The sequence below is a fragment of the Macaca mulatta genome, chromosome 12, assembly GCF_049350105.2.
Source record: "Macaca mulatta isolate MMU2019108-1 chromosome 12, T2T-MMU8v2.0, whole genome shotgun sequence".
Lineage (NCBI taxonomy): Eukaryota > Metazoa > Chordata > Mammalia > Primates > Cercopithecidae > Macaca > Macaca mulatta.
The window spans coordinates 132,495,050-132,515,946 of record NC_133417.1 but is presented as its reverse complement, the minus strand read 5'-3'; the positions used below and the strand labels follow the sequence as shown (position 1 = coordinate 132,515,946).

The window sequence follows — 20,897 nt, the reverse complement described above, 5'->3', positions numbered from 1 at the left end:
GTGAGACAAATCCTCTATCTGTTCAATAAATTGGGTTTACAAACTATGAATGTGCCTTATGTTAATACAACCCAATACACCTTCCATTTCTCACATTTCAAATTTTATACCTGTGAACTCACTGAGACTACATGCAAAATTTTTTTAAGTATCTTTTTTTTTTTTTTTTTTTAAAGTCTCACTCTGTTGTCCAAGCTGGAGCCTCAGATCTTCCCCGTGTAATATTTCCAAGATTTATGAGTAAAGGACAGGAAGGAATAAATCCTGGAGGTTCTGGCTGGCTGAGGAAGCTGGGCTGAACTGGGCTTAGATAATAAGAGCTTGCAAAAGAGGTACAGAGTCACAAGGACTTCGTCCTAGACACGGGAAGGCACAACCCTAATCATAAAACTGAAGAATTACCGTTCTGTTATCTGGGCCAGTTAGGGTCACAGTAACTGTTCCTGGTGGTCCCGGGGGTCCTGTTAACCCTTTCACACCCTAAAGACAAAAACACTTAGGAGTGAGAAAATAAACAACAGCATCACCATTTCAATGTTACTACATTTGAAAGGTCTACTTTTCCCCTTTAGTGCTTATATGAGAAGATAGAACAAATGAAGGCCCATCAATTTCCGCTTGGCCAGTAAGTAAACGGTATAGGCTGATATGCTCTGGGACATAAAATATCTTGCCTGCTAATAAGACACAGTATTTAAATTACCCGCTCTCCTTTTTGTCCTATCACTCTTTCACCCATGTGACCCTGTAAGAAAACACAAAACCAAATTATTTTCTAAAAATAAATATGAATAAATAGTCTAAACCCATCAAAGTTTCAATATTTGTAACTGAGCATTTCTATTTTAACTTTCATTTTAGAATGACAAATTATTTTAGCTATTTCTTAGAGAAGAGCATTGATATGTTTCTTTTAGAGGAGGAGCTCTTGAGGTGCAGAAAGCTTAAGGGATTAAGCAGAAAGCTAACATGGCAAATGCTGACACGCAGTGGTGTGGGGGAGGGAAAGGAACCTAGCTCAGAGCATATTTTTCTGGCTCTGCAGTAGCTAGTTTTGATCCCACTGGCCGGCTGCTTAACTTCCTGATGCCCTTGTTTTCTTGTTTTAAAAATAAGAATGGGTAGCTGCATTTCAGGATTCTGAAATTCAATACTTAATAGAGAATCTAAGAATAGAATTCCAGCTACCCGACTTCACTGGTAATTTAGTGACATGAGTCTAATGCGAATAGTTTCTTCACTAATGATGGCTGATCTGTCATTTCAACTAATACCTGCTTGCTTTTTCACCTCTGAGTATGCAGATCTTCCCCTTGTTAGACCAAAGCTGAGGGGAATCAAAACACTTTAAACCTCAGCTCTGCCATGTACTGTCTATTGGACAATTCACTTAACCAGAAACTATCCATCTCTCAGGGTGTCTGCGTGCATGTGTGTGTGTGTGTGTGTGTATTTGTGTGTATCAATAAGAAAATAAATATGAAAGTATCTTAGAAAATACCTCATATAAAAGGCTACCCGAGCCAGGCATAGTGGTTCATGCCTGTAATTCCAGCACTTTGGGGGGCTGAGGCAGGTGGATCACCTGGGGTCGGGAGTTCGAGACCAGCCTGGCCTGGTACCATGGTAAGACCCTGTCTCTACTAAAAATACAAAAAAAATTAGCCAGTAGTGGTGCTGCATGCCTGTAATTCCACTTAGTCGGGAGGCTGAGGCAGGAGAATTGCTTGAACCCGGGAGATGGAGGTTGCAGTGAGCCAAGATCACACCACTGCACTCCAGCCTGGGCAACAGAGTGAGACTCCATCTCAAAAAAAAGAAAAATAATAATAAAATAAAAGGCTACCTGATAGTAGGAGATACTGTGCTTAGAACTAATTTCCTGTTGGGGCTCAGCCTCACTCAATATTTTTATAATTAAACTAACAATTGCACTTCTGTTTTTTGTTTGTTTTTGTTGTTTGTTTTTGTTTGTTTGTTTTAGATGGAGCCTCTTTCGGTCACCCAAGCTGGAGTGCAGTGGTGCTATCTTGGCTCACTGCAAACTCCAACTCCTGGGTTCAAGCTATTTTCCTGCCTCAGCCCCCTGAGTAGCTGGGATTACAGGCATGTGCCACCATTCCTGGCTAATTTTTGTATTTTTAGTAGAGACAGGATTTCATCACATTGGCCAGCCTGGCCTCGAACTCCTGACCTCAAGTGATCCACCCGCCTCTGCCTCCCAAAGTGCTGGGATTACAGGTGTGAGCCAATGCGCCTGGCCTTGTCTTAACAGAAACGCATGCAAGACCCTGTGTAATGAGCACACAAATAGTCATCCTTTACTTACTAGCATAAGACCCGGTTGGCTTTGTGAAGCAGCACACTACAAAAACTCAGAGGATAATGTGCTGTGTGAGATGATCAGAAATGGAAAACCTGTGGATTAAGAATCCTTGCATTTTTCCTGGTAAGTAGCTTCTTATAAATTGAATTAAGACTCTTTGTATCAGGGATCAAGTTACTGAAATGCAAGGAGAAGAGAGGTGAGAGCAGCTAGCCATGCTCTTCCCTGCTAGGAATCCTTGTGAGTTCCAGAGCGGTACCTAACAGTGACCCACATGAAGAAGCAGGCCAGGTTTGACTTTGAGATTGAGTAGGGTGTGCTAGCTGTTACATCATATGAACAGTAGTCTACCTTAGGTCCTCTAGGTCCCATGGCTCCTGGAAAGCCCTAGAAAAATCCACAAATGAAAATCACAGCAGGAAATGCATCCAACCAGAAAAATTCTTTTAATAACTTGTTAATAATAAATAATGAATCTATTAGTTGACGGAGTCTGTAGCAAGGATGACTTGATACTCACAAAGAATCCCGGAGGACCAGGTGGGCCAACAGGCCCAGGAAAACCTGGAGGGCCTGGCAAACCCTTGAAATTGAGAGAAGAATAAGAGTAAGTTTAACTTTACTTCTCACTTAATAACAATGTCCATTAATTAAATGCATTAACATAATAAAATCAGGAGCGCATAACACCTCCCTTTTCAGTGGCTGCAGTTAATGACAACAAATATCAAAAAGTATGTTGCCATGTGTAACAGGCTGGCAGGACCATCTGCACAATACCGTTTCTAAAATGACCAGAGTAGTTACTTTACTTCAGATGTTTCAAAATTTTGCTTTTCTCTTTCTTCCCTCCTCTTTTCTCCTCCCTTTTCCTTTCTCTCTCTCGTTTTGGCCAAGCATACTCCTACGTTAGGGCCTGCCACCTGCTGTCCCTCTGCCTAGAATCCCCTTTTCCCAGGTATCTGTATGACTCACTCCCTTTTCCTTTTCTTGTCTTTATGTAATTGTCGTCCTTTCCATAAAGCCTTCCTGCTTATCCAAAGTTGTAACCCACCTTCCAACCCAGACACTTCCTATCCTGCTTTCCTGCATTATTTTTATTTTTAGCATTTATTACTCACACACCATAGAGTTACTCATTTACACTTTTTTTTTGTTTCCCCCATGAGAATGTAAGCTCCATAAAGGCAATATATATACATTTTAAGAGACTGGGTCTCACTGTGTTGCCCAGGCTGGTCTATAACTCCTAGGTCAAGAGACCTTCCCGTCTCAGCTTTCCCAAGTAGCTGGGACTACAGGCACATGCCACCATGCCTGGTTCATAAAATTTTTAAATATCTATCTCTCTCTCTCTCTCTCTCTCTCTCTATCTATCTTCTATCTATCTTCTATCTTCTATCTATCTTCTATCTATCTATCTATCTATCTATCTATCTTCTATCTGTCTATCTTCTATCTATCTTCTATCTATCTATCTATCTATCTATCTATCTATCTATCTATCTATCTTCTATCTATCTATCTATCTATCTATCTTCTATCTATCTTCTATCTATCTATCTATCTATCTATCTATCTATCTATCTATCTATTTTTTTTTTGAGACAGAGTCTCATTCTGTCCTTGGGCTGGAGTGCAGTGGTATGATCTCTGCTCACTGCAGCCTCTGGTTCCCAGGTTCAAGTGATTCTCCTGCCTCAGCCTCCCAAGTAGCTGGGACTACAGGTGTATGTCACCACACCTGGCTAATTTGTGTATCTTTAGTAGACATGGAGTTTGACCATGTTGGCCAGGCTGGTCTCAAACTCCTGACCTCAAGTGATCCTCCTGCCTTGGCCTCCCAAAGTGCTGGGATTACAGGTGTGAGCCACTGTGCCCAGCCTTAAATCTACATTTTGGCTGATTTGTGCCCTGCTGTATTCCTAGAGCCTAGAAATAGCCCCTTGCACATAATTGGCAGGTAAAAAATATTTCTTGTATAATAGAATGTACCATCATTATATCTTCAGCATCATCACAATGACTAATACATAGATGATAATCAATACACATTTAAAGAATGTATCAATATCTCGGATTACTATTATCTCTTCTTCCTGGATCCCCTGCCTTCAGCATCTGGACTCTTAAATGTTTTCTAAACAAAAAAAGCGAGAGCCACCATATCTTGCATCTCTTCTCAGAAGCCTATAATGGCTCCTAATTGCATCATTCTGCATTTTTTGCAGCTCCTAATCTAACTTCACATCCTCAGTTGGGATAGCTTACCACACAGGAGTTCAACAGCCTCAACTCAAACTCACTTAGGCAAATATCCCATCTCTACCCAGGAATTTCTACATATAATTCTGAACTAAGTTGAAAGAATTCCAGTTAATTGGCTGGGTGTGTTGACTCACGCCTGTAATCCCAGCACTTTGGGAGGCTGAAGTTGGTGGATCACCTGAGGTCAGGAGATCCAGACGAGCCTGGCCAACATGGTGAAACCCCATCTCTCCTAAAAATACAAAAATTAGGTGGCCATGGTGGCCTGCGCCTGTAATCCCAGCTACTCAGGAGGCTGAGGCAGGAGAATTGCTTGAATCTGGGAGGCAGAGGTTGCAGTGACCCAAGATTGCACCACTGCACTCCAGCCTGGGCAATAGAGCCAGACTCCTTCTCAAAAAAAAAAAAAAATATATATATATATATATAAATATATGTTATATATGACATATGTGTAAATATCACACACACACACACACACATATATACATAAAAAACTAGTTAGTTTTGGTTATATATAATTATAAACTGAAAGTTAGCACTTGTGGTTTAGGTCTGTGAAAAGGTCGTTTTGAATCACAAAGTAAAGCACACACAGACCCAAAGGCAGTTGCAACTCTTTGTATCCCTTTTGGATCATACTCAGGCTACGTACATATAAATCAGAAAAGCAAACACTTCACCTGGAGAGCACTGCATTTAAATAAAAAAACTTTATTTTCTTTATTATCTCAACTTCACCTGGAGAGCGTTGCATTTAAATAAAAAAAAACTTTATTTTCTTCATTATCTCAACTTCAACTGGAGAGAGTTGCATTTAAATAAAAACCTTTTATCATTATGCAAATTTTAAAATAAGGCTGAATATCATTTTAAATGATATTCAATGTGGATACAAATCTATCCTTATTTGCAACAAATACAAATTAAGTGGAACATAACTATTCCTGTTAGATTCAGGCCAGCTTGGTGACTGAGAATGAAGAAGAGGATGAAAAACATACGCAGATCATCTTTGCATGTCAGCATCATGTAGTTTTCCAGAATAGGGTGAAAGCTTTAGAAGGAAATGAGGCCAGATATGTAAATAGAATAAATAGGAATTTCTATTTAAAATCTTCTTAAGAGAGTGAGACGAACCTATGGGGAAAAAGAGAGATGGAGGAAAGAGAGGCGAAAAGAGAGAGAAAGAAAGAGTGAAGAACTGAGAATAATAGGGACCTTCTCTGAAGTGCTGTACCTGGGGTCCTGGAGCCCCTGGCAACCCGGGGTCACCTTTTGCATCAAGTTCTATATCTTCTCCTTCAGCAGGAGCACCCTTGAAAATGAAGAAGTTCATCAAACATCATCAATGTTATATTTTCAAAACCCCTCCAAGTGCTTATTCAAAGTTATACTTCTTCAAAGATAAAAGTGCTTTTCAAGATAGATACTCAGAGAAATGATTTATGATTTTGTAATTATTCCATTATGAAGATTTCAAAGCAATTTCCTATTTTCTAAAATCAAAAATTTACAGTGGGCCCAGTACAGTGGCACATGCCTGTAATCCCAGCACTATGGGAGATCAAAACCGGCAGATCACATGAGGTCAGGAGTTCAAGACCAGCCTGACCAACATGGCAAAACCCCATTTCTACTAAAAATACAAGAATTAGCTGGGCATGGTGATGTGCACCTGTAATCCCAGTTACTTGGGAGGCTGAGACAGAAGAAACGCTTGAACCCAGGAGGTGGAGGTTGCAGTGAGCTGAGATCGTGCCACTGCACTCCAGCCTGGGCAACAGGGCAAGACTGTCTTTAAAAAAAAAAAACAAAAAAAAAAACAAAAAAAACATTACAGTGGAAGGAAGAAAGATGCAAGGGTAATAAGTCATTTCCCAACACACCAAAAATAGCAATGTGGGGCCCTGAGCATGAGGTCAGTTTTCTTCTCCAAGACCCAATTTCCTTAAACAATGATACAAAACCTGTAAGACTCTTTATGACAAGAGCCAGAAGGAGCTATTTAATAGGAATAAATATCATGTCCCAATTATTATTGTTTCTGAATGATTAAGGTCTGGATTATGAAATCTTATTTGTAATGACTTAAGTCTCTTTATTTAATAGAAGTCTTTTTCATATGTACAATTAGAGGTTTTCAGCGACAGCATTCCACCAATGACTTACCTTTTGTCCTTTCAAACCAGCAGCACCCTAGGGAAAAAGCAGCCTATGAACAACTCGAGGAAAATCAAACGCACACACTCCTGCTCAGTCTGCTCTGCTCTCTCTCCTGTTGTGCATCCTCTCTTCACCATACACCTCCCACGGGCTTACAAAGCAAAGTCTTCCCTTAATCTTTTACCTCCCACCAGATTGTCCTGTCTTTCCTTCGTCTCACCTGTGAACTTCCCATTTCCTTCATTTCCCACCCTTTCCTCAGTTCCAAATCTGCCCCCTGCTCCATCCTGCCATGGAATTGTCCCTTGCTAAGGTCAGACATGATACTGATGTTGCTAAAACCAATGCCAACATGTCAGTCCTCCTCTGATTGGACTTTGCAGCAGCATCCAGCAGCTGTCTGCCACTCCCTTCTACTACAGTAGGTCTTTCCTGGACCTCCATAATACACCCCTGCTGGTTTTCTTTCTCCCACCAGGGCCGCTCCTCCTTTACAGGCTCATTCTCCTTGATCCCAACATCACCGCTGGAGCTAAGTCTCAGTTCTAAGCCCCTTTTCTCCTCACTGTGACTCCTTGAGTCACCACCAGCTGGGACCTCTTCTCTGAGTGAATCCAAGTACCTCTCATGCATCTCCACTTGGATGTCTCAAAAGCAAAACAAAGTCTCAACTTCTAACCCTACGTTCATAATGCATGTATTCATCCATTCCTTAACTATTAGTTGAATGTCTACTATGGCTACCCCAGACTTCCCTAAAGTCATGACGGATTTGTGTATATGGCCATATGGAGTAGACCACTTTTATTTATGCTTTATGTCTTTAATGGGGATTAGAAATGCAAACCTACCAGGATCCCTCGGTAGCCCAATGTCCCTGGGAGTCCTGGAAACCCCCGCTCACCCTAAAAGACATACAAAGTTTGTTATTATTCTTAGTTGCTCTAGAATAGCCTATTCAGATATTTTTCCTGTTTCTCGCTTCCAACTTTGCAATGGTAAATCTAGACAAAGTAACCCAAATTCCTTATGGCTACTGGGTCATGAGGCTGAAGACCAAAAAACCATTATCTTAATTAAAAACAGGATTAGAATACTGTTTCTCAAATTGTGCATAAATGGCAAAGTCTAATTGCGCCAAGAACTTTTTAATTGCTGTTTCCTTCAAACTTGAGTAATTAGTTCATTCATGGCCACCATTCTGGAGAAAAGGAGAGCTCAGTTCGAAAACAAAAGGAGGTGAGTGAACACTGAAAAGCTCAGTCATTCCTTCTCTAAAACTAATTCTGCACTCAAAGCTTTGATTTCTGATTTATATACACAGCCTCAGATGAAAACAACCAGTTGAGCTCCAAGTTTTCTTTCTGTGGGAGAACTTTCCTTAAAAGACAATCAGAAAGCAAGCAGTGCGAAGAAAGAAAATAGGAAGTTTCCTGGCTCCAAATTGTACTGTTGGTTCTGTTCTAAAGGAATGTTTCAAGGGAAGCCTGTCTTCCTTTCATTGCCACTTCACCTTGATTTAGTCATTCAGCAAAGCATTTATTAATCATCTTCTGTGTGAAAAGTACTTACCTTAGAACCATTGCATCCTGGTACACCGACGAGTCCATAAGGCCCAGTATTGCCTGGGGTGCCCTGGAAGAAGAACAAGTCTCAGTGAGGAGGGTCATCCCAAGAAACAGCACTGAATCCAAGGGAAAAGAGGGACTTATTTAAATAACTCTTGAAATATAAATGATTATTTAAATGGTTAAGTAGGAAATGTACGTTGTGGTTTTATGTATAATTCCAGTAACAACAAACTAAACAGGCTGACTAAAATGAAGACTTATCAAGTTAGATGCAGGTCTTTAAGATAAAGCAAAAGCCTTTTATCCATAAAATTAAAAAGTCCCTTAACACGCTGTTTTAAGCTGGGGAAAAAGGAAGGGAAAAGGAGGAGGAAAGTATGCACAGATGAAACTATTTTATTATTCTATGCTATTAAATACAATCATTTCATTCTATCCTATGCTATTCTATCAGCTTGTAACATATAGTTTCCTTCAGTACCTGTGGGGGTTTAGTTCCAGGACCTCTATGAATACAAAAATCCATGGATACTCAAGTCTCTTATATAAAATGGTATAGTATTTGCACATAACCTATACATATCCTCCTGTATACTTAAAGTCATCTCTAGATTACTTATAATACCTAATACGATGTGAATGCTATGTAAATAGTTGTTATACTGTAATGGTTTTTAAGTTTGTACAATTTTTATTGTTATTTTTTAAAAATAGTTTTGATCTACAGTTGGTTGGTTGAATCCATGGATGTGGAATCGATGGATATGGAGGGCTGACTTACTATATAATTTACTAATTATCCTACCCTATCCTATCCTGTCCTGCTTGTATTTCAGGAAGTACAGTTTGACTCATATGACACAAAAATCTACACACTAATATAATATACCATCCTAAGGTGCTATTTCTTCATGTAGGGAATGCATCAGAACACATTTTCTCACATGACAGTTTTGACATCTTTATTAAAATGAGCTTATTTTTAAATTTTCTAGCTACGGATTTTTCCCATTACTTACTGGAAGTCCAGGAGAACCGGAAAATCCTGGCAATCCAGTTATTCCCTGAAGACATAGAAAAAAGGAGGCGGTGACCAAAAAAAAAAAACTTTAAAAATGTTCAATATATAAACATAAATTTATTTACCATTGCAATAATCTTTTTCTGCAACTATAACTGGGAATAGCTCGAAACGATTGGGAAAACAAACACCAAAGCTTTAACAAACTTTTGTAAATCTTACATTTATGTAACTCTTAAAAAGATATCATTAAGATTAGTTTTGGCTTTTTTGGATAGATTCCTAAGGTACAATTTGCATACAATTAAGTGCTCCAAGTCTTTTGAGAACAGCTTAACTGAACAGCTTAACAAATGTTGACCTGCGTGCAGTTTTATATACCATCATCCCATCAGACACAGAGCATCTCTATCACTCCAGAGGTTCCTTCATGGTCTTTCTTGGTCCGTTTAACACTTGCCTCTAATGTGGTAACCACTTCTTTGCCATCTACCATTACAGATTAGTTTTACCTGTTCTTGAACTTCATCTATGGAACCATACGCAGTGTACTTCTTTCTGATATTTGTGTAAATCTTACAGTGAAAAGCTGATCTTTTAAGAAGAATGAGTTCATCAATGATCAGGATGGACTGGTTGGACTACTAACCCTTACACCTTTGGGACCTCTGAGTCCTGGAAGTCCTGGAGAGCCCTAGATTCAAGTAAAAAAAGAAAAAGTAAACACTCTGGAAATTATTTTGCACTAAGAAACCCATACATGAAACCCAGTCTTAGTCACATGCCAAGCTGTTTTGCCCTTCTGATTATTTCATCGTTAATAAGATTGAATTGCTTGCTTATTTCATTGGAGCTAAATTGTTTATCAGAAAAGACAAAAATTCATCCAAATCCTTGCTTCTCAAAGTGGGATTTGGGGCCTGCAGCATTAGCATTACCTAGAAGCTTATTAGAAATGTAGAATCTTAGATCTGCCTCACCTCCCAGACTATTGACCCAGAATCAGAATTTTTAACATGATTCTTTAGTGATTCTTGGGCACTTTAAAATCTGTGAAGAGCTGCTACAAAAGTCCTAATTAGCCTCACAGCTGCTGAGGTCTGATAAAAATGAATGACACAACTACAGTGGTGGATAAGAATGGCAGCCAGTATTTCTGTGCACAAGAAACACTCTATTAACAAAATGTGCCTGACATGCACAAGGAAATAAATAGCCAAGTAAGGACTGCCTGAACCACAGAGAAACTTGCTTTGGGCATGTAATGCATTCAGTTCGACGTCCTATTTCTTGGAGAATAACCTTAAATGGTGACTGTTTCAGCTAGGCCACGTGGTGTGAAAGTTTCATTGTCCAAAAGCCATTTTCATCATTCCAGAGAGTTTCAGTATGTTTTGATTTTTAATTTTATTGTTATTATTTGAGCAAAGGGTTGTTACAGAATCCTCTGAGATTGCCCTGTCCAGGCCAAAGTCAGTTTCTCCCATCTATGGTGGAATCCCGGGGTGCATGGCTATGTTCAAGGCCAAGGCCATTCCTCTTCCCTACGGAATTGTATTCTTGTGCTACAGAAAGCAGAAGGTTTTACTTGCAGGTTTTACTTTCTCATTGTAAACTTTTTTCATGCAGAAAATATTTAAAATTAAGATAGAAATCTTGTGAATCTAAAACGTCGTTTTGGTCAGGTTTTAATCTCTGATTATCTGTCTTTGATTGCATTATCTTTTGTAGCTATTAATATATATCTGTAAGCCTTATATGCTTTAAAATATGAATCTATGACAACATGGCACTCAGGTTTTCTGGATTAATTTTCTGGAATGCCTGCACTCGTATAACCCATAGTAAGTGCCACGTGTTTTTGACTATTTTAATGAATTTCAGCGTCTCTAAAGAAATGCTGAAGAGAATGAAACAGAGTAGGCTATAGATAACAATTTTTTTAAAAAAAGGAATTGGCATTAGGCTGATCTAAGTCCAGGGCTGAAGTGGCAAACTCGTTCTACCAATAGAAATGGAAGAAAACCTGGGTCCACGCCCTAGAGGAAGTCAGTGTTCAGTTTCTGTCCAGAATCTGAATGACTTTTTCAAAATTAGGATCAGAAGTAGAAATGGACAAAAAGAACACATACATGAATATGGTAGACAGGGAAATGGCAGAATTACTGGAAAACAGCCAGCTTTTGCATTTTACATGTAAGCTGTGGGTGTGGTTTCAAGAGTTTGATTCTGGCATCATAGATGTGACATAAGAAATACATATTTGTTCTGTGCCTTTGGTTCCTGACGCAGAGCTCCTAAAACCCCTTCTAATATTCTGAATGATAGAGGAGTAAAGATCATCTTTTGTTCTAGTATTTGGTGTTTGACCTCACTTGGAATATCCTGGGTGATAGAAGTGTCCTTTGTTCTAAGGAGGCGACTCTTGGTAGGCTCCCAGATGGGGACTGGTCATCAGAAAGACCAAGCCATGATTAGAAGCTTGAAACTTTCAGCTCCAGCTGCACCCTTCAGTGAGGAAAGTGGAGCTGGAGATTGAGTTTATAATTGATCCTGCCCACATTATGACACCTCCATAAGAATCCCTGAAGCATGACATTCAGAGAGCTTCTGGGTGGGTGAACATTCACCTTCCAGGAGGGTGATGCACCTCAACTCCATGGTGACAGAAGCTCCTGCACTTGGGACCCTTCTGAACCTCCTCTGATGTATCTCTTCATCTCTCGTTCATATCCTTTATAATAAACTGGTAAATATTCCCATGAGTTCTATGAGGCTCTTTAGCAAATCATCAAACCGGAGGAGGGGGTCATGGGAACCCCTGATTTATTTATAGCCAAGTTGGACTGAATTATGGGTAACCGAGGACCCACTACTTATGACTAGTCCTGAAGCAGGGACAGTCTTGTAGGACTGAGCCCTTACCCTATGGGGTCTGCACTAACCCCAGGTATTTAATGTCATAACTGAATTGTTGGGTACCCAGTTGGCATCCAGAGAGTTGGAGAATTGTTTGGTGTGAGGAAAACCCCCACACAATGTCAAACCAGGTTTGAACTCTGATTTTGTTCCCTGTGATCTCCATGACCCAGGAAAAATTACTCAAGTGCTCTGTGTCCGTTTTCTCATCCATGTAGTGGAGGTAATTATGGGAACTACATTGTAAGTCACCAAAGTCATGATTTGTGGGATCAATGTGAGGAGTAAATGAGATCCAGGGAGAAATAAATTGCCCAATGCCTGGCACAGAGTACATATGCAGTAGGATGGCTTTGATTTTGATTATCATTTACATATTCCATACATTATTCTAATACATATATATGTATGGTTTTTTTTATTTTTATTTTTTGACAGGGTCTCGCTCTGTTACCCAGGCTGGAATACAGTAGCATGATCATGGCTCACTGCAGCCTCCGCCTCCGGGGCTCAAGCAATCCTCCCACCTCAGCCTCCTAAGTAGCTGAGACCACAGGCATATGCCACCACACCTGGCTAATTTTTGTAGTTTTGGTAGAAACTAGGTCTCCTTATGTTGCCCAGGTTGGCCTCAAACTTATGGGCTCAAGTGATCCTCCTGCCTCAGCCTCCCAGAGCAATGGGATTACAGGTATGAGCCACTGTGTCCGGCCTGTAATACATATTCTAATATATTATGAAATTTTTAAAAGACCCTATGTAGATCAACTATAATTATTTTTCACAGCTCATTAGTTGGTTTATAGCCTGCTGGAGGTCAGTAGTCAGGGAAATGAATGTGTGGGTGCGTGAGAAGCCAGGCTTAAGTCTAGCTAATGTCCACAGCAGGAAAGAGTACTCAGCAAATCCAGTGGTTATGCAGTTATTTAGTAAATCCTCTAGGGTATTTATTTAAACAAAGGCCTTTGCTGTATCACAGACTTTAGGATAAGAATGTGTGATGAGTGTGAAGGGTCGTAGACTCTGGATATTTAAGGGACCAGAAGGAAAAGAGAAACCCACGAAGGAAGGGAAGGATGGAGAGACAGGAGAAATACAGAAACAAAGACAGACAAGGAAGGGAAGGATGGAGTGACAGGAGAAATATAGAAACAAAGACAGACCAGGAATGGAAGGATGGAGAGACAGGAGAAATACAGAAACAAAGACAGACAAGTGTTTCAAGGAGAGGAGAGTGATCCACATAATTTGAAACTAAGCAGAGGGGTTCAGGTCAGATTAAGACACAAAAGTATGTATTGGCATTGCTCACTTGAAGGCCATTGGTGATCTTTGCTGGAGTGTTTTCAGAGGAGAGGTGGTAGCAGGCAAATCATTACTAAGGATTGAATAGTAGATGAACTACAGGCAGCATGTTTGACTATTCTTTTAAGAAGTTTGACAGAGAAAGGAAAGTCAGGGAAAAGAGAGCAATCATTTGGGCACAAGACCTAAAAGATGGAGAGGAATTTTGTATTATGATGGGAAAATAGTTGCATGTTTAAGAACTGAAAGAGAAAATCAAATAACAAAAGAAAAGCTGGAATGTCTGGAGAGAGGGGAGGCACCTCGTGGAACAAGGAATTCCAAGGATGGGGGCACAGGTGTTTGGACAGGTCTTGAATAGAAGCGAAAAGGGCTCTCATTTTTCACTGTAGGAGGAATAGAGGTAGGAACAGACACAGATGTAGACACTGTGTAGATTAGGGAGGGAGCTGGAGATGAATTGGAGCCACAGACTTGAAGCTAATGATGATCATTTGCAATAGTCTTGGAACAGGTTGTGGTTCTATGTGGCCAGCTAATACTGGGGACCAGGAGTTTGCCATGCACCCAGCAGTTGGCTAAGATGTGGAATTCTCTCCAGGTTTGCAACAGCCCAGGGGGTAGGCATGAAGAGGGTTAGGTGGGTTGGGGATTTTCCAAGCTTGCCGGATGACATACCTTGGGTCCCTGTGGTCCAAGCAAGCCTTCAGGACCTGTGAATCCTTTCTGGCCAGGAGAACCAGGGGGTCCAGGAAAGCCTCTCTCCCCCTGTTAAAACCAAAACAAGGTGAGAAACACAGAACAACAACTATCCAACAATAAACACACCAACAACCTTATGTTCTCTTGTTTATGACTTCATGATGACTCTTTGCATATTTTTTCCTTGGATTAAAAAAATCATAATTAGCACTCAGGAGTGACTGCATAGGTAACCAGAAAGCTACCAGTTGTTAGTATTTGTCTATAGGCTTGAAAGTGGTGGCTCTTGGTCTTGTAGAAACTTGACTTTCCCCCACGGTAGGGCTATGTAGAGCAGAGCTTAACGGAGAAGGAATAAAAAATGAAAGGGAAAGCCCAGGAAGAAGCTTCAAGGTTAGTGGAGTGTTTGTTGTGGGATGGAGAGACAGTGAGGGTCAGGTGCAAGAAGGGGTTTGGGGAGTGTGCATAATTACTATGTAGCTTGAAAGAACGCCGCCAGGCAGGTTATGAGTCTCAGCCCTTTTTTAATACACAGGAGTTAGTAATCTGCTATTTGTGTGGGAGATGCAGGAGAGGTAGCAAGGGTGGCATAACCAAAAAGGTGTGAGCTCAGTAATGTTTTAGAAGGAGTCGGATAATATTAGGAGAAAGTACCTAGTAAAAGTGAGTGAAAGTATTTTAAGCCCAAGGCTTGACACGGTTCTACCAACAAATAATCTTCCCATGGATGTATATCTTGGAATTACGTTTGTCCCTCAGTGTCGGTGGGGCATTGGTTCCACGACCTTCCCCCCACATGTAAACCTGTGGATCCTTAAGTCTCTTACACAAAATGGCATAGTATTTGCATATAACCTAGAACATCCTTCCATATACTTTAACTCTCTAGTGACTTATAATACCTAATACAATGCAGATGCTTTGCAAATAGTTGTTATACTGCATTTTTTCATTTGTATTATCTTTTATTGTTGTACTGTTATTTTTTATTATCCTCCCTACAAGTATTTTCAATATGCCATTGGTTGAATCTGACGATTCAGAGTGCCTGGATAAGGAGGGCCGACTGTACTCTTCAAAAGTAAAGGCCACCAGCTGATTTGGTTAATTGGGTCAATTTAGTTACACAATTGGCAAATTAAAACAAAAAAGAACAAGTCAGCTATTTTACATTGTGTGTGTGCACACACACTCAATAAGAAGAGAAATAAAAGAATGTACTAGACCCCTCTCGCTCCTCAGTTACTTTTATACACCCTAGAATAGCATCTTGCAAATAGTAGAAACTCAATAAATGCTTCTTGAATGCAAGGAGAATCACAGAGAAAGTGCTTCTCAATGGGAACCTGAATTTTAATACATTCACATATTCAAGAAAAAACCTAAATCCAACTACATGTGAATTATGAAATAATTTAAAATAAGTATAATTATTATAATTAGCATACACATGATATAGAAATTAGTTTAGATAAAGAGCTTTAAATATGTTCTTAAAATATTTTAAAATAGTCATCCTTCAATATTGTTAAACAATTAATTAGTGTCTCTGAGGAAAGGGTTTGGTAAACAAAGAAAAAAACTTTAGTTCTGCCTCTATCTTAATTATCACAAATTGCAAGTTAATGGAGCGAATTAATGAGATTTCACGGCGTTCCTTTTTTTCTTGAATTCTGCAATGGAGCTACTTTCCTCAGCTGAAGTTTTGCCTCAACCACGCGCTGCTGTGGGATTTCTCCACCAGGGGGCGAACTTGAACCAATGCTGCAGGACAAAAATCTGTGGACTTCAATGTTTATTTTCTGTCAAAGTGAATGAGTCAATTTGTTTTCAGTTCTTCTCTTGCGTTTAGCAACATTGTAAATAGTGTATACATATGGAGACTTGTCATAAACTTTTTCTCTCTCATTTGCTACTTATTCTTTACAGACCAAGAGAGTTGTAATTTAATTGCCGTTGTATATACAAGGTATCTGAAGCTTCCTAGATGACTTTTTTTTTCTTTTCTTTTTTTTTTTTTAGGTTAATGTTTATATACAATTACTTTGACATCAGATTTGGGAAATGTAACAACATACTGCTGATCTTTCTGCTACGGATGAAAGAAGAAGGTGAGTTTTACCTTGTAGAGCTTTACAGTGTAAACAAGCAGTATTAGGTTTTGTTTTTACCTTCTCCCCTTTGGCTCCATCACAGAAGCACTGGCCTTTGTCTTTACAGACACAGCCCTAGGAAGAGGGAAAGAGAAAGGGTTTTGTTTAGAAACAACTGAATAAATCCCAACAGGCAGGGTAAAAGCAAATGCATTTCTCTGTTCTTTGAGTATTGGACACTATCGGTTAGGAGCCAGGTGACTTTGTAGCGATATATCAATATATCAATAGAAACACATCAATATATCAATAGAAATAAAGCAGAAAACTGAGAACATGTTGCATAAGGGAGAAATGTTGGATAAGAATACATCATTTGTATTGTACTTGGGAATTTTAAGTATTAAAGTAATGGCAGTTTTTCTCATCACTTTTAATTACCTTTGTACCAACCTAATAATTTATATATGGAAATGACAAAGTCAGCTCTCCTTTTTTTCAGGATACTGTCTAATTGAATCATAAGAAATTGCAGCTGTCATAGGTAGAAAGTGGTCAGATACTGGCAAATTCTTAGGTTCTACATAATGTTCATATATGCATATGTGTATATGTGTATAATATATATATACCTCTTATGTAGAACACAGGGTATTTGGTTGGTTCCATTACTTGAACGATTTTTTTTGCCATTACTTTCAATGGCAAAAGCCACAATAACTTTTGCACCAACCTTACATATATTTGCATAGATTAATATGTAATATATTCTATAGGTGATATTAAGGTTTTCTTTGACTTAAATAATGTTTAAGACTGAGAAGAGGATCAATATCCATTATGCATCTTTAAGGAGAACAACTAGTATCAGAATGTTCTTTCTTTTTTTTATTCTCAAATGTTTTGAACAACAGAATGTTCTTCCTTATAAAACCAAAACCAAAACAAAAAATTCAGCCATGAGTTAGACATACCTTATCCCACCTAAGTAGTCACTGTGACACACTTACCCCCCAGCCCGCACACCTATGCACATACTAGCTATAATGGACATCAAATTTGTAAAACTTTTATCTGCCAGCAGAGGAATAAAGAAATAGTTTCAAATAATAGACTTAAAATATGTTTTGGCTGGGCACAGTGGCTCATGCCTGTAATCCCAGCACTTTGGGAGGCCAAGGCAGGCAGGTCATTTGAGGTCAGGAGTTTGAGACCAACCTGGCCAACCTGGTGGAACCCCATTTCTACTAAAAAATATATAAAAATTAGCTGTGTGTGGTGGTGGGCTCCTGTAATTCCAGCTACTCCAGAGGCTGAGGCAGGAGAATGGCTTGAACACAGGAGGTGGAGGTTGCAGTGAGCTGAGATCCACTGCACTCCAGTCAGGGTGACAGAGTGAGACTCTGTTCCAAAAAAGAAAAAAAAATGTGTTTTGACATACATGCTACATATTATATGGTTATACATTAATCCTTTTCTTTATTATTTTTTCTTCAGATTAATATTAACTGAAAATTAATTTGCTTTCTCCAGAAAATATGTTGATAGCGGAGGCCAGGCACATCTAGGAGATATACTGGGTGGTTAGTAGGGAAAATAAAAAAAGAAATGCTAGATATTCCTAAGGTGGAGAATTCTATTTATACAACCAAAACAAACAAACAAACAAAAACCCACACAAACAAACAAGAGTGTCTTTAACTGAGTATCTTTCCTTAGTCTTGGGCAGTAGGTCTTGCTGTCATTCCAGGAAGAGAGCGCATAGTAATTTTGAGACATTCATCGTTTGACACTCATCATGTTTATATACATTGTAATTTATAGGAATGGAAAGTACTGGGTATCTACCCAGAGGAAAATAAGTCATTTTACGAAAAAGACATTTGCATACTCATAGTTATAACAGGACTATTCGCAATTGCAAACATCTGGAACCAGCCCAGATGCCCATCAATCAATGAGTGGATAAAGACAATGTGGTATACATACCATGGAATACTACTCAGCCATAAAAAGGAATGGAATAGTCTGGGCACGGTGGCTCACGCCTGCAATCCCAGCACTTTGGGAGGCAGGCAGGCGGACACCTGAGGTCAGGAGTTCGAGACCAGCCTGGCCAACATGGCAAAACCCCCTTTTCTACTAAAAATACAAAAATTAGCCTGGCGTGGTGATGGGCATCTGTAATCCCAGCTACTTGGGAAGCTGAGGCAGGAGAATCGCTTGAACCTGGGAGGCGGAGATTGCAGTGAGCCGAGATCGTGCCATTGCACTCAAACCTGGGTGACAAGAGCGAAACTCCGTAAAGAAAAAAAAAAAGAAAGAAAGAAAAAAAAAAGAATGAAATAATGGCATTTGCGGCAACTGGATGGAACTGGAGACCATTATTCTAAGTGATGTAACTCAGGAATGGAAAACCAAACATCGCATATTCTCACTTAGAAGTGAGAGCTAAGCTAAGCTCTGAGTACACAAAGGCATAAGAATGATACAATGGATTTGGGGAATTGGGGGAAGGGTAAAAGCGGGGTGAGGGATTTAAGACTACACATTGGGAACAGTGTACACTGCTCGGGTGATGGGTGCATCAAAATCTCAGAAATCACCACTGAAGAACTTATCCATGTAACCAAACACCACCTGTTTCCCCATAAGCTACTGAAATTAAAAAAGAGAAAGTAACTGACTGAGAAGGAAATTCTATAGTCTCCTCAAAGTTGCGTATTTGGTATTTCTAGAAGACTAACTCATTGCAATTTTCCTCCCAAATATTTGGGATCGTGAAGTCATGTCTTGACTAAATGATTTTAGTCTTGTCTTTCTGGACTTTTAAACTTTAATGCTCATTTCAATCACATCTTTTAAATATACTCTACTAAAACTCAACATGTGGATTCCCAGACACCAGCATCACCTGGAGACTTGTCAGAAATGCAAGTTCTTGGAAATGCAAGTCTTCAGAACCCCCTCCTACCCCCCAGCATGCTACTCCCCCACAGCATCTGGAATAGGCAGCAGGGCCTCCAAAAGGAAAGCCTGAGTCCTACACCCAAGGGTACCTGATACTGGGTAAGGAAGCTCAATCTGGGCATGGACCTTGGGCTCAAGTGTGCATGGAGGTAGCTGGCCACTGTTTTCAAATGGACAGTGATCACCTCTGATTCTTCTGCCTCCCAGATGCCACACAACATCTGGATTCTGAGCCTCTAGGACTAGAGGGAAGAAGAGCATATTGGCAATTCTCTAACCCGTGAGAAGGTGTAGGGGCCTTGAGACAGGCTTAATTTTATTTCTTGGAGTAGGAGTCACGTTCACCATATGCTACTAAAATTCTTTCGGTCTTGACTTAAGCAAATAAGTGTTGATCTTCTCCAGATTAGACTGGCCCCCTTTGCCTATACACTCCCATTGAACCTTTGCAGTTAGAAATTCAATGTCTATTTTTTCTGATGACTGTTTGTCCCAGGAGAGAAGGAACTGTGCAGTCATATTCACACTGGTATCTTTGGCATATAAGATGTCCTCAACAAATGTTTGTGGATTGACTGGATGAATCAATGAGTGGATGGACAGCTGGTTTATTTGCATCCAACTTGAAGGCATATGAATTGCATTGCTATTTGATGAGGTGCCATGATGAAGATATTTTCTGTATGTATGAATTATGAACAACTATGATCAAAATGGCAAAAAATGGAACCAGAGACTTTGGCTATTTTAACACATGTTAAAATTAACACAAGGCTAATTATTTGTTAGTTGCTTGGATTAAAAGAAATGCTTTTGGAAAAAGTACAAACCCAACCCTCAGAAGAGTTGACAAACTGTACCGTGAACACTGGTATCTCCTCCCATCGAAGTTCACCAACTGTTTTGTTGTTCCACCTACTCCATCTCTCTGTCTCTCCTTCTCTCTTTCTCTCTCTCCACACACACATACACAACTTTCCCCCCAAATCATTCAAAAGTAGACTGCATGCAACATGACAATGTACCCCAAATACTTCTGTATGCCTCTCCCCCATCTAATTACAACCCTTATCCCCAAAACTAAGAAATCGATGTTGATACAATAACTTCAGGATACCAGTTTTTAAATTAGATCTTCAGCCTTATACAAGGTCCTCAATGACCATAGAAAATGAAAAACTGTTGAAGTTTTAGCAAATCCATTATTTTATGCCAGAGATTTTGTCAGTGCTTTCACCCGCAGTCAACACCTGAGGCCCGATGTCAACAAGTGGCTCTCACGGTTGCAAGAATCCTTAGGACCCACCCGGGTGCTCAGCAGTCAGGTGTGGGGCTCTGATGTGAGTGTGCTGCTCCCATGAGTCCTCCCTGCCTGGCGTCTGCCTTCCCATCACCACCTGCCGCCACGAGGCGTCTCCTTTGTTGTCATCAAAATCACAGTTCTTGATTTTTTCTTTTTGTTATTGTCCCTCAGTTTGAGTCTTGAACTTTTAGTGGTAAAATATTTAGTTTTTGTTGTATTTGGTTTGTTTGCACATTAAGGTAGAATTTCTATT

The 20,897-nt window shown here is 39.8% G+C and overlaps 1 protein-coding gene across 5 annotated transcripts in view; it reads right to left on the bottom strand.

The window, feature by feature from the left end:
- The window catches only part of COL4A3 (collagen type IV alpha 3 chain), a 149,510-nt gene that overhangs the window by 59,425 nt on the left and 69,188 nt on the right, over positions 1–20,897 (bottom strand). For all 5 annotated transcript variants that reach the window (XR_013402206.1, XR_013402207.1, XM_077957715.1 and 2 more), the window contains exons 2-13: positions 16,450–16,506; positions 14,255–14,344; positions 10,002–10,046; positions 9,351–9,395; positions 8,333–8,395; positions 7,612–7,665; positions 6,767–6,793; positions 5,835–5,912; positions 2,847–2,909; positions 2,678–2,713; positions 704–745; positions 403–480 (exon numbers count right to left, since the gene is read on the bottom strand). Coding sequence is in view for 3 of the 5 variants with exons in the window: in XM_077957715.1 (XP_077813841.1) it covers positions 403–480; positions 704–745; positions 2,678–2,713; positions 2,847–2,909; positions 5,835–5,912; positions 6,767–6,793; positions 7,612–7,665; positions 8,333–8,395; positions 9,351–9,395; positions 10,002–10,046; positions 14,255–14,344; positions 16,450–16,506 (678 nt within the window). In the remaining 2 variants the exon portion in view is untranslated. The remainder of the gene's footprint in view (positions 1–402; positions 481–703; positions 746–2,677; positions 2,714–2,846; positions 2,910–5,834; positions 5,913–6,766; positions 6,794–7,611; positions 7,666–8,332; positions 8,396–9,350; positions 9,396–10,001; positions 10,047–14,254; positions 14,345–16,449; positions 16,507–20,897) is intronic.